This window comes from Hevea brasiliensis, chromosome 15 (assembly GCF_030052815.1).
Source record: "Hevea brasiliensis isolate MT/VB/25A 57/8 chromosome 15, ASM3005281v1, whole genome shotgun sequence".
NCBI classification, from domain to species: domain Eukaryota; kingdom Viridiplantae; phylum Streptophyta; class Magnoliopsida; order Malpighiales; family Euphorbiaceae; genus Hevea; species Hevea brasiliensis.
In genome coordinates, this window is record NC_079507.1 from 67,241,907 (window position 1) to 67,256,191 (window position 14,285).

Genomic DNA, 14,285 nt, shown 5'->3' on the forward strand with positions numbered 1-14,285 from the left:
AAATTAAAATTAAAGTCTAACTTCTGCAATAGCAAAGGTTACTAGAACTATAATTGTGATTATGATTTAAAATTTACAACTGCCCAAGTCAAGATCAGGTCTATTAAAAATATCAATTTTACATTTTTGCTCCAACCAAATATATAATACAAGGTTTGCAGAGAAAAAAAAAAAAAAGACAAAGATCTTAATTTCCCATAATTGCTTAGGCATTGAACCCATCGTGGACCAAAATTTGTCCCAATTTTATTTGAGAGAATACCTTTGTTAATGGATGCCACTGGGCCATCATCAACTTTGAAGAAACTTGTTTCATGGTTGGTCGAGATTGAGGATTTGTACTCAGGCATGCAAGTGCTAGTTTTGCAACATGGATCACTCCTTCAGCATCTTTATTTTTAGGAGTTGGCAGGCATTGATCAATCACATCTTTCATAAGTGTTTGTTGGTCAATTGGTGGAGTTGAAGATGAAAGAGATGAGACAACATCTCCTGGATGTTTTCCCATTAGTATTTCGAGTGTGACCACACCAAAGCTATAGATGTCACATTTTTCATTGACTGCCATTGTGTATGCCAACTCTTCAAAAAAAAAAAAATTATACAGAGTCAATCGATTTTTAGATGATCCAAAAAAGAAAAACATACCAAGAAAGAATAACTAATAACCTAATAGACATAGTAATAATAATAATAGTAAATGAAATTAAGATATGCACCTGGTGCTGTGTACCCGACTGTGCCCGCAAATGAGGTCCAATTTGAGGAGTCAGGCATCAGCAACCTAGCTATGCCAAAATCAGAGACATGGGCCTCAAACTCTGAATCCAACAAAATATTGTTACTGGAAATGTCTCGGTGGATAATTGGCGGAGAGCAGTCATGGTGCATGTAAGACAAAGCATTTGCTATTCCTTTAACAATATTTAGCCTCTTACTCCAATCTAACTCCACTGCTTCTTCCTCGTTGCTTAAAATTTTTCTCAAACTTCCTCTTTCTATGAATTCGTATATCAAAAATGAGTGTCTGACATGCGAACAAAACCCATATAACTTCACAATGTTCCGATGACGTATGTTTGTCAACACAGAAATCTCACTAGTAAATGCTTTCAAATCAGCCACCTCACCATTTGGTGATTGATGAATTTTCTTCACAGCAACCACTTGACCATTTGGCAGCTCAGCTTTGTAGACAATTCCATAACCTCCTACCCCAATGCAATACTTGGAATTGAACTCCTCTGTAGCCTCAATAATGTTTTCATATTGCATATTTCTATCAATATGGCTCCATATTGCATACATATCTTCGCAATGTTTCCCCTCAGTTGACTTGGCTTTTCCGTTTCTGTGATGGATGAAGAAGAAACATCCAACCAAGATAAACAATAGAAGCAGACTACCCACGAGAGGAAAAACAATTAGATGATTGACAGCCTTTTTGCCCTTTTTTCCTATTGTTTTGTTCACTGCGAGAGAACCACAAGACTTTAGTCTGGTGTTATTACCGCACAGGTCTTTGTTGTTTCTCAACGCTTCAAATGAAGCCTCCCGAAAGGCTTTAATGTTTGGAATTTCACCCTGCAGCTCATTGTAGGATATATCCACATTCGTCAAGCTTGTTAAATAATCGAAAGATGGAATGGAACCTGTCAACAAGTTGTGAGAAAGGTTCAACGTCTCTAGTCTTTGCAAACCTCCAAGTTGTTGTGGTATCTCATTTATGAGCAAATTTTGACTGAGATCAAGGCTTTGTAGAGAGTGCAAATAGCTTATTTCTGAAGGAATGCGCTCTGTAAGCTTGTTCTTGCTGAGGTTCAAGAACAACAGTCTTGAGCACTTCCCGATCTCCTTTGAAATTGTTCCGCTTAGATTGTTTGCTGCCATGTTAAGGTCTTCAAGAGCAGATAACATTCCTATTTCTGCAGGAATTGTGCCTGAAAGCTTGTTATCATGAAGATAAAGTTTAAACAAATTTAACTCCCCCAATTCCTTTGGAATCACCCCTGCAAGGTGATTTGATGAGAGATCAAGTAATTGCAATTGAGGTGCCTTTCTGATGTCAGCTGGTATTGTGCCAGAGATCTCGTTGTTTGAGATTTTTAATGCCGACAAATTCCGGAATTCTTCCCATTTCCATGGAAGCTCGCCATATAATTGGTTATCGCTTAAATCCAAATAGACCAGGTTAGGATATACACCAAAACCAAAATCTTCAGATACATTTCCTGCGAGTTGGTTTCTCTCAAGGCGAAGTCTCAACAAGCTGCTACAATTTCTCAGGCTTCTTGGGATAGGACCCGTGAAATTGTTTGCAGATGCACCGACAAGCTGAAGTTGTCCACCAAGGCATATATCTTCAGGTAAATGGCCCATCAATCTGTTTCCAGATACTTGAAATGAATTTAAGAGAGTAAGGTTGCCCATCTCTGGAGGGAGAGTTCCAGAGAGTTCATTAGAGCCCAATGCAAGGACAGTGATTGATGTTAACATCCCGACTTCTGGAGGAATGGAACCAAAAAGTTTGTTGCTACTAAGATAAAGAGTTGATAGCTTTGTGAGGTTTCCTATAGAATTTGGGATTGCACCATTAAGATTATTGCTTAAAAGCTGAAGCGCGTAAAGATTTCCAAGCATTCCTAATTCCATGGGGATTGAACCAGAAAGTTCATTACCGTAAAGGTAAAGATATCCCAAGTTGCTTAAGTTTCCCATGGATGCAGGGATTGTACCACTAAGTCTGTTGCTCGACAAATCGAGCGTACCAAGAGATCTCATCATTCCAACATCCGGTGGTATGGAGCCAGAAAGATCGTTATCATTGATGTAAAGATCAGTTAAGTTGCCCAAATTTCCCATTGAAGCAGGGATTGTGCCCGTAAGATAATTACGGTGAAACCAGACCCCATAAAGTGAAGTAAGGACCCCAATTTCTGGAGGGATGGTTCCATTTATATGGTTCACAGCGAGGGAAAAGTATCTAAGACTTGCCAGTGAGCTTATTTCAGGTGGAATTTTTCCAGAGAGATTATTGTATGACAATTCAATGGTGTTGAGCTTGGAAAGATTACCAATGTGTGAAGGAAGGGCACCATAGAGTGAGTTGTTGCGGAGAATAAGCTCGATGAGATTGGGAAAGGACAAGAAGCTGAGACTCTGAAGCGTACCTTTCAAACCGGAATCTATAACTCTTATATTGACAACGCTTCCGGCCTTATTGCAAATGATACCAGACCAATTGCAATGTCTGCCTCCAGTCCAAGAGGACAGAATAGATTGGCTGTGATTATCAAGAGTGGCTTTCCATCTTAGAAGAGCATCCGTCTCCTTAGCCCCTTGTGTTACTTCATTTTTAGCAGCAGCAAAAGAAGTTGCATGGAAAGCAAAAACATGGACATGAAAATAAAGGAGAAACAAAGGAATAAGGCTGAACAAGAGTACTGGGGAGAATACGGAGAGTGGTTTCTGTGATCGGGAAGACATGACTGCAGAAATGGGTTTCAAGTTTTGACACGCTTATGTTTAGATGCATGGTGAGGTATTTATAGAAGAAGAAAAGTGATTGCTGTAAATATTGTTCAATGAACTTAAATTTTTATCCTCTTATATTGTGAGACAAACAATCCATCTCTAAATAATAAATTCAATGACAATTCACTACGCTAATTAATATAAACTTAGAAATCCCTAGGTAATTAAGAAGGTGAGACATAGTAAAATGTACTTAATTAATGTCGCTTGCATTTATTCAAAGGCTTCGGCTATATTCTATCAATTTAGAAATTCTTAGATAATTTAAGAATATTAAAATATTAAAATCTATTATAATTTTAATTAAAATAATAATTAATTATTGGTTGAAAGCAGGTAAAAAATTAATGCCATAGTCATAAAATATCAATAAAATGCAATTAAATGCACCTTATTAATGCTGCTAACATTTATTCAAAGTCTACATCGACTGAAGGAAAAGTAGTGTGGCTAGTTTCTATTCGCATATCTTTGTCTACAACAGTCAGTTGCGTTGCGTGGGTTAAGGGTTGTGGAATAATTCTGAAAGGTCGACAATTAATCGTTAATGTTTAAATGAGATGTGATGTGATGTGATGCTTGGATATGAACATGTAGACCTTTTTTCCGTATGCGTTTCGACGTTTGAGAAGGTTTGTTTTGTTTGCCATACACACGCTGCCGTATTTACTTTCTAGTCCTTTCCGTGTTTTGACGGGATGTCCAAAAGCCGTTTGTAGGGTAAGTACACCTTAATTAAAATTCTTTGACTACCATAGCATGGATGAACGGCCTGTGTTCTTTCCCTAAAATCAAAAATTCTTTTAAAATTTTAAATTTTAATGATACAATATTCATAATATAATCTCACTTATTTACATTGTATTTATCATTATTATTAGCTATATGAATTCTTAATTTACTCAATTTCTACCATTTTAATTGATTGTAAAATTATATATATATTTTTTAACTTCTGTAAGTATTATTAGATACTATAATCAATAATCTATATAAAAATATATTTTTTATTAATAATTAATAGTTTGAAACATTAATAATTCTATAAATTAATTATTTAAATTTTATTTTTTATTATATAAGTACATAAGAGAGTTAAACCTGAGTCTTTCATATGTAACTTATATATAGCTATCATTGAATTATGTTACTACTATTAAAATATTTAAATTTTAATTTTTTTAAGGTAATATATATATATATATAATTATTTATTTATATAAATAAGTTTAGCAACTAAATATAAATATTCCATTCAAAACCTTAACGCATTACAAACTCCATTACAAACTCAACTATTCGTACTGTTAGAACTCTTTCATAAGATTTAATTGAATTAAATTCTCGAATACACTTGAGCTATATTGCCATTCCTAGATACCAATATAAGTTCAAGACAAGTTTGACCTACCAATTTATATATATACATGCACAAAATTAGATAAGTATAATAATATATTATTATTATTAATCTTGACCTATCATCACTAATCACGTGTGTTTTATCTGTGGTAAAAAAAAAAATAATAATCTTTTTAATTGTAATTTTGTAAGCAACTATATGGTAGCCTTAATCATTTTTCTAACTAATATTTATTAGGTTATTCATAAATCTTGATATGGAATACATAATTAATATTAATATTTATTTTTAAATATTAAAATTCTCCCTCTCTCTATATATATAAACTTTAAAAATTTTACACACAGTTTGACATATGAAATTGCATATTTTAAATATTTATTGATGAATTGTTTTTCTAAAATAATATTTGATCTTTGAAAAAAAAAATTAAAAATATGAACCATAATGTGATTTTATTGTTAGACTTTTCATCAAAGTTGAAATTTAATTCCACAAATAAACCCTATTATTCTATATTTAATATAACATAAGCTTTATTGCTTAACTTTACATTATGATTTTAATTTTAATAATTGTAAATTTAAGATTATTAATTAGATAATAATTGCTCTGGCCGTGGTAGTTAACTGTTTGATTCACAAATCAACATAGTTTTTGTCAACTGAATAGTTTAGGAATTTGTCCTTGTTTAGTATTTTTTTTACATAGCTCTTGGTTTCACTTGATAAAAATTCCAAGTTATGTGCGCAGAATAAAGCGTGCCCCAGCCCAAGACTAAGGAAATCAAAATTCCAGTCTGATTGATTCTTGTGCAATAGCAATGGTTATTTTTTATTTTGATTAAAAATTCACAGCCACCCATGCCAGGTCTATTAAAAAGATCAAGTTTATATTACATTTTTGCTCCAACCAAACATACAATAGGCTAGTAGAAGCAAGATTCAATGTTATGGTTTTTCTATTAATTTCATTATAATAAAATTTTAATTAATTAATCATAATTATATAATTATTATATTAAAAATTATAATAAGATTTTAGGTATAAATAGAATTATTATTAAAATAATATTAAAATTTTAATTTATATTTATTATTATAATATTAAAAATTAAAATTATTTATAAATTTATTGATGAGAATATAATTGCTAAAGTTATTAGCCACGAAATTAGGTAAACAATATTTACTGCCGTTGACGGATCATCCATCACTAAAATATATTAGCAACTAAAGTTGTTAGTGACGTACTAGCATATATTAGTAACATTTATTGTCATTAAACATCTTTATTAGTAACGAACTGTCGCTAAAGATATTTTTGGTAATATTTTATAAATCGCATAAATAATTGTGTATCCCAATATTCTCCTCCCCACTTTTATATATTACATAGATATATAGATATAGATAAATTGATTAGATAATATTATATGAAAAATATAGGCTAATATGGTATTATTTTTCAAAGTTTAATTTATTTTTTTTTATAAAAAATATTAATTACAATATTTTTTATTATATATTTTCAAATATATTTCAATTAAATATAAATATTAATATAAATCCGCGCAAAATAACGAGTAACTTGTTTCTTCTAGAGGGAAAAGGACTAATAACTTTAAAATTTCCTACACGTTCCAAAATTGAATTTGAAATTGGGGTTTATCATTTTTTAATAATGGACCAAAAAACTCTTATAGGCCCTTTCCCTTCTTGTTGTTACCACCGTCAGGCTTTGCCTTCATAAGCCTTCAATGTGTGCAATCATTTGCAGATATAGAAAAAAATTTTTCGGAGTCACTACATAAGAATCGATTGACTTTCCATTAGTTAAATACATTATTTATTAAAAAAAAAAAGAGTTCAATATATAAATTAATGAGATATTAATTAAATAAATATATAAATATATATAAATAATTTAAGAAAAAAAGGATAATTAACCTCTCTTTTAGTGTGGTAAATCTGTCACTGAGTGCAACGTGCTGATATGAAAAAAAAAATGGGGCATTTACATAGTATGGCATGGTTAAAAAAAAAAAGGAATTATTGGGTGTATGAGAGTTTACATTCCCTTTCTCATAAAATTTGTGGGACTAGAAAATTTTTTTTCATAGAATGTACAACTGCTTTAAATTTTCTGCAATAACTTTTTTAAACTGATTTTTTTAATGCATTTAAAATAGTGCTTTCCTCTGAAAAAAAAAAAAAATATAGTTTCTATCTTGAAAACTCAACCACAAAAGACTAAGATTGTTATTTGGCAAATCAATATAAGGAAGAGAACTCAACATCCCAATTTCTTGAGGAATTGAGCCATTAATAAGGTTTACATTCATAGAAAGAATTCCATTACTTGTTAATGAGCTTACTTCATATGGAATATTTCCATATATATACTTAAAAGCCAAATCAAGGAAAGTAAGCTTGGAAAGATAAGCAATATGTGAAGGAATATTTCCATATAATATGCTGTTACCGAGGTGGAGCCCTAACGAGATTGGGAACGGACAAAAAGTTGAGACTCTGCTTCCAAATCCCTTACTAGTATTGTATGATCAACACACAAGGAAAAGAAATTGCAAGGAAGCAAAAGCAAGGGCTTGACAAGAAAGTAGAACTCCGTAGATGGCCGCTCTTCTTATTCATTGTAAAATCTGGGGAAAAGCCAATTGTGCAAAAGTTTCGCATATGGGCGCCAAAATAAAACTCTCCAGAAGCAATTGAAGCCAACCCTACATTGTCCTGGAAATTTCACTTTGCTCTATTGAGCTAATCTTGGATCACCTTGATCATATTGGGATTTGGCTGCAATGCTTGGAATCTTCCCTCCGATGCATGGAAATGGAAACCCTTGCTGTTTCCCCACGACAAGACACAACAAGAAGGCCTTTCAGACTCCTTTCCTTGAATTTTGAAAGTAAAAAACAAAATCTCTGACGTCGAAAACGCGTTTCTATAAAAAAAAATTTAGGTTAAAATTTAAAAAGCAGAGTCTTAAAACTAGTCGCATCAGACCTCTAGAATAAGAAGAAGAAGAGGAGGAAGACAACGACTTACCTGGATGCGACGGGGTTGGATCATCGAACGGCAGCGAAAGTGCGCAGGTGACTAGATCCCTCATCCCTTTAAGCTTCCCATGCTCTCGTACTACACGTGGTTTTCAATATAGATCGAATTGGCATTCACTGGGACACATCACACATCCAATCGACCCTGTTTATCTTCAGTTATATATTTAATATTTTTGAAATAATGGATATAATTAAATAATGATGTGGGCCTTTGCCTCAATGATATTATAATTATTTTTAAAATTATAAAATCACTAATTTAAGTCTCCATCTATATCCACAAAGTTGCACCAACTCAAATGGCGAGGGGGGATTATAGTATTAGTTCATTGCTTACATCCTCACCATTACTAAATTTGGCAGCGTTAATTATTGCATTCAATAATTGACTCGAATCCCTAAAAATACTTTCTAGAACTGTTGGATTGAACGCTATGTGGAAAACCTCTTTTCTACTTGTCTGAGCAGAATTTTGCAAAAACAATTCTTGACAACCATAGTAAATGAAATGCTTCGTTCTCTATTTCACTGCCACATTGAATTAAATCCTTCATCCATTTATACTAACAGACCTTGTTAGATTTAGTCCTCCTGACCACTCTTCTAACATTCATCAATTTCTTTTCAATACTCTTCCATTCTATGCTCTGAACAGAGAATGAAACAGGGGATCCCAGGACAGGGTAACCCCCAAAACCATAACATCCTCTAACGTAATAGTAGCTTCGGCTCAGGGAAAATAAACGTGTTGTTGTTAGAACTCAGAATTGCTTCACAGATACCCACCTTTTCTCATGCGGAATGGTGTGTTGAATGCATGTGAACCCATTTGTTTCATTAGTTGTGATGGTTTCTCCGCGCTCCGAAAGTAACCTTCAATGGACACTTTCTAGGCTCACAGGTTGATGCTCGTGGTAAAGACGAAGAAAGTCAATGGAAGCTATGATAGGTTTAAGGAAGTGGGCTGTTCTCAGAATTGGCTTACAATCACCAATTGGTGAATCCCAAAGTTTTCATTTTCAAAAGGACTCCACACAATCAGACTTGCCATTGGAGACAGCCTTTATCTCGCATAATGTTTTCGGTGGAGAATTGCACGACATTCTGTTGAAGCAATTTTGTGAGAGAAAAAAAAAAAACGTATATCAATAACTTAAGAAAAGGGTATATTATGAAGACGAAACTTCACTTGAAAGCATGATGATTCTTTTAATATATATAAATTTTTTAATTTATCTTTTAAATATTTATTTTTTATTTTTAATTATTTCATAGTCCAATCAATTATTTATATGTTTCTCTCTTAGTTATAAAAATCTGTTTTTGCAAGATTTTTTTTTTCTTAATGATAATTATGCAATTTTACTTATTTTTATAAATTTTTCTTATCCTTAAAAATAAGATGAATCTAGTAGTAACTAGTGTAAACGATAGTTTTACCTTAATAAAATTGATAATATCGTAAATGATAATTAGAGATATTTGAACTTAGACCAATTCACTTTCCTTACCTATTATTAATTACCCTCGACTTTTACGTGTTTTTTATATCTTTGACTTAAAAAAAATCTAATAAATGAATGTAAGAACTTAAAATTGTAAATGATAATAAATTTATTAATAAATGATAATAAATTTCAGAGATTACACAATAATTTATATTAAAATGAAAAGTATCGAGATGTATTTCTAAAAATTGTTGATTTTTTTAGTAATTTTTTGAAAAGCAATTTTATTAGTCGTCATAATTTTTCTACCAAATAACTTACTTTTTTTTTCTTTTTAATTTGGCTCTAGCTATAATTATACATCAGTGTCACAGTGAAGTTCTACGAATAAATAAATAAATAAATAAACTAAAATTTACTTACTACAAAGTTTAATATCTTGTAGGAAAACTTATAAGTTAGACTCTGAAAAAAATGCTCTTCTTACAATCTATGAAAAAATATTGAGCAGAAATGCAGGTTTAGATATTGATTATAAATATAATTTTAATAATTACATAAAACAAGTGCAATCCTAAAATAAAATACACATATAATGCAATTAATAAATAATTAACTAAATATTTGCACTAAAAAAACTTGAAGCTGTAAACGCACCAAACACAACAAATTCATATATAGGTATGAGAGTTGATCTACAATAACAGTTCTCTTAATCAAAATCCTGTTGGTAAGGTCAACTTTAAATTAGGCTTTTAGTCCCTTAACGTTTCTATGTTGTTCAATTAGTTCCTTCTCAATTACATCCAATTATGCTTTAATTACTTTAAATCAAGTAATAATAATAATAATAATAATAATTAAATCAACAATTAAAACAAAATATAAACATCTAATAAAATAATCTTTATTTAATATACCTAACTCAAATAATTGAACTGAGATTTACTTTAATATAATTAAGAATGATATTTTTAATTAAAGCCTTTAAATTATAATAATATTAATAAAATAATAGTGAAATTATATTAGAAATTATATATATATATTTTTTGAAAAATCAGGTTGTCACTTTTGGTTTCTCTTGATGAAAAATTCAAAGTTACGTAAAGTATAAGGCAAGACTCAGCCCAAGACTAAGGAAATTAAAATTCAAGTCTAACTTCTTCTGCAATAGCAAAGGTTACTAGGACTATAATTGTGATTATGATTTAAAATTTACAACTACCCACGTCAAGATCAGGTCTATTAAAAAGATGAAATTGACACTTCATTTTTGCTCCAACCAAATATATAATACAAGGTTTGCAGAGGAAAAAAAAAAGTACAAAGATCTTAATTTCCCAGAATTGCTTAGGCACTGAACCCATCGTGGACCAAAATTTCTCCCAATTTTATTTGAGAGAATACCTTTGTTAATGGATGCCACTGGGCCATCATCAACTTTGAAGAAACTTGTGTCATGGTTGGTCGAGATTGAGGATTTGTACTTAGGCATGCAAGTGCTAGTTTTGCAACATGGATCACTCCTTCAGCATCTTTATTTTTAGGAGTTGGCAGGCATTGATCAATCACATCTTTCATAAGTGTTTGTTGGTCCATTGGTGGAGTTGAAGATGAAAGAGATGAGACAACATCTCCTGGATGTTTTCCCATTAGTATTTCGAGAGTGACCACTCCAAAACTATAGATGTCGCATTTTTCATTGATTGCCATTGCGTATGCCAACTCAAAAAAAAAAATTGTAGGAATAGTGAATCGATTTTTAGATGATCAAAAAAAGAAAAACATATCAAGAAAGAACAACTATTAACCTAATTGATGTAGCAATAAAAATAGTAAATGAAACTAAGACATACACCCGGTGCTGTGTGTCACGGCACAAATTAATGCGCAGCTCAATGCCGTGCGGCACTTAGCCAATTCCCACGCCAATTGACTAAGTCAGCCTTTCCTAACTGCCTTGGGCCAAAACATCCGGGCTGCTATGGTGAGAATGTTCGGGTGAAAGTGCTGGCTGAACCTCACTTGGGGCACAATTGCACTGGTCGAACCTCAATTGGGCTGAAAACAGCCTGGCCGAACCTCACTTGGGCTATAGAATAGCCTGACCGAACCTCACTTGGCTGAAGAGTCTGCTGGCCGAATCACTTGGTTGGCAGAATGCCCCAGGCGGAACCTCACTTGGGCTGAAAAGCCTGCTGGCCGAACCTTACTTGGGCTGTGGAATAGCCTGGCCGAACCTCACTGGGCTGAAGAGTCTACTGGCCGAATCACTTGGCTAGCAGAATGCCCCAGGCGAAACCTCACGTGGGCGGAATAGCCTACTGGCTGAACCTCACTTGGCTGGCAGAATGCCCAGGCAGAACCTCACTTGTGCTGGCCAAGCAGCACTATGAACCTCAATTGGCAGAAATGTAGAAGAAGGAGAACACAAGTATTTGGGGGATAAAAGTGGAGCTTTATTAATGATGAGAATGTCTTTACAATTGGGGAAGACTATACACTCAATACACAAGTGATCTCTCTACACTTGGTGAACCTCACAACTCTCCAGATCTGCCCAAAATGAACCTCACTGGGGGTATTTATAGGCAGCAGCTCAAGGCAAGGTGGCTGGGCAGGAGCACTGTACACTAGCCATTTGAACCTCGTCTGGCGTGCAGCTAGCCATTGGAACCTCGTTTGGTGTGCAGCTAGCCGTTGGAACCTCATCTAGTGAGCTGTCTGGGCGGGCTAGCCATTGGGGCTGGCGGGATGACTGTTGGAACCTCGCCTGGAGTGCTGTCTGGGCGCCAGGAACCTCATTTCCCGCTCCTGGGTTGGGCCTGCCTCACTGGGCCAATTCTTCAGGCGCAGTGAACCTCTTTTGGGCCTGGGCCTGCCAGGTAAGTCTCCCTTGCACCTGGCATTTCTCCAGTACCTATGTTGCCTCCTCCTAGGCAGTGAACCTCATTTGTTGCCCCATGGGCCCATAGTACCTGCTGGCTAGCCAATCTTCCCCGATGGATTGGCTTGCTCTTCCTTCAGCAGTTTTGGCCCATTTGCCACCAAATTGGCCAGTTGACGTGCCCACTTAGTCAACTGCCACAAATGACCTCCGCGGTCGAAATTGCCTTGAAAATGCAAAAAATTGGGACCCTTCCTCTTGGTCCGTGACATTCTCCCCCACTCATCATGGCGATGCCCTCTTCGCCTAGGACTCCTCTCATGTCCCTGCGACCCATTGCCTTTGGCCTTTTGCTGTGCTCCAGTACCTTCCTCGTCCCTGTGGCTAGGTGTCTTTGCCCTCCTCTTGGCCTTGCACCTATTTCGGCTCCTCCTTGAGCGGTGTTGCCTCAATCCCTCCTGCTTCGGCAATGCCACTTTTGGACTTCTGGCTACTGGTGGCTCCTCCGGTGTAGCACTTACACAGCCCACCTGCTCCTCTGGTGGTAGCTCCCTCGACAACTCGGACTCCTCTTGAGTCGCACACTCCTCTGAATCCTTCTCTTCAGAGGTATCCCCCATGCCATCTTCCTGCTCCCCATCCTCGCTAGGAGCATCACTCGGGCCAACTAACCTCAGGGCACCAAGCGAACAATACTGCAAGCTCCCCATGCTTGCTAGCTTTGGCAGTAGAGAAGGCTACTCCTTCTCTTCGACCATGGCTACTAATGCAGCCTCCCTTGGGCAATTCCTTGCCTTGTGCGGTCCGTCGCACATGAAGCACTTTAACACAGGCCTCTCGCCTCTGCGATCCTCCTTCGAGCGATGGAAGTTCCTCTCCCTCGGCTTGCCAAACCTGGAATTCCCTTCCTTGTCGACGTGGGTCTCTCCCCCACTTACTTCCTCTCGTGGTTGAGGCTTACTCTTCTCAATCCTCTGAAATTCCACTAGAGACTCGGCAATAGAGATGGCTGTGGTGAGGTCCCGAGCTCCCCATCGCTCTATCTCCAACCTTACCCAATTCTACAGGCCATCCTTGAAGGAGAAAAGTGCTTCTGAATCTGGATAGTCGGGTATCTCCAGAAGAATCTCTGAGAACTCCCTCACATAGTCTCGGATGCTGCCCTTCTGCGTCAACCTACGCAGCCTCGCACGAGCCTCGTCTGTAGCATTGTCTGGATAGAACTGCCTCTTCAACTCTCTCTTGAAGTCACCCCAGGCAGTCATGGTGCAAGTCCCTTTCTGCACATCCACTTGCCTACACCGCTACCAAACCAAGGCTGTGTCCACTAGGAATAACGGGGCATAATTAATCCTCTGGCTGTCTTCCATCACACCAATTGCTCGAAAATACTGCTCCAAGGATCACAGGAAATTGTCTATCTCCTTCGCATTGCGCGCCCCTCCATACGGTGATGCCTTTGGTACATCCATACGCCTCGGAATAGTGCTAGGTACTTCAGGTGTGCTGGGCACTCCACTGTGCGCTATGGCCCTCTTGACCAACACCAGCTCCTTGAACAGCTCCTTCATCCTAGTAACCATGTGGTCCAGCTCCTCCCGTAGAATCCGGTTCTCCTCTCTTATGTTGGTGATCTCCTCGGTGTGGGAGTGTCGCAAAGTCTCCGTCTCACTAGCCAGCTTATCGATGGACGCATTCAAGTCACCCTGCATCTCATCGCAAAACTCCTCAATGCCCACAACAAGTCCCTCCATGTGGGTATCCATCTCCTCGAACCTCCCTTCGTTCTCGATGACCCTCCGTTCGACCCTTACCAATCGGATCTCCATATCGCCAAGTTTCTCCCCGGCACGTGCTGACTCGCGGGACTTGCCTCGACCCTTTCGCCTCCCACCATGCTCCTCTCCTCTAGGAGCGGCTTCACCAACAGTTGTGCCTTGATGCATCTCACTCGGGTCTGACATCTTGCAC

The 14,285-nt window shown here is 36.2% G+C and overlaps 1 protein-coding gene across 1 annotated transcript; it reads right to left on the reverse strand.

Moving 5' to 3' along the window:
• Nucleotides 1-3: 3 nt before the first annotated feature.
• LOC131174010 (MDIS1-interacting receptor like kinase 2-like) lies at nucleotides 4-3,574 on the reverse strand. The gene is made up of 2 exons (XM_058137031.1): nucleotides 720-3,574; nucleotides 4-582 (listed from the first exon to the last, which is right to left on the reverse strand). Exons 1-2 carry the CDS (start codon nucleotides 3,484-3,486, stop codon nucleotides 206-208), a joined length of 3,144 nt encoding a protein of 1,047 aa, XP_057993014.1. The 5' UTR covers nucleotides 3,487-3,574; the 3' UTR covers nucleotides 4-205.
• Nucleotides 3,575-14,285: the final 10,711 nt, after the last annotated feature.

What these genes read in the sequence shown, in the direction of transcription:
- LOC131174010 (XM_058137031.1), bottom strand. Translation starts at nt 3,486, where the DNA reads ATGTCTTCCCGATCACAGAAACCACTCTCCGTATTCTCCCCAGTACTC. An exon ending in AGTCGGGTACACAGCACCAG is followed by an intron (nt 583 to 719) that starts GTGCATATCTTA and finishes TTTTTTTTGAAG; the next exon opens with AGTTGGCATACACAATGGCA.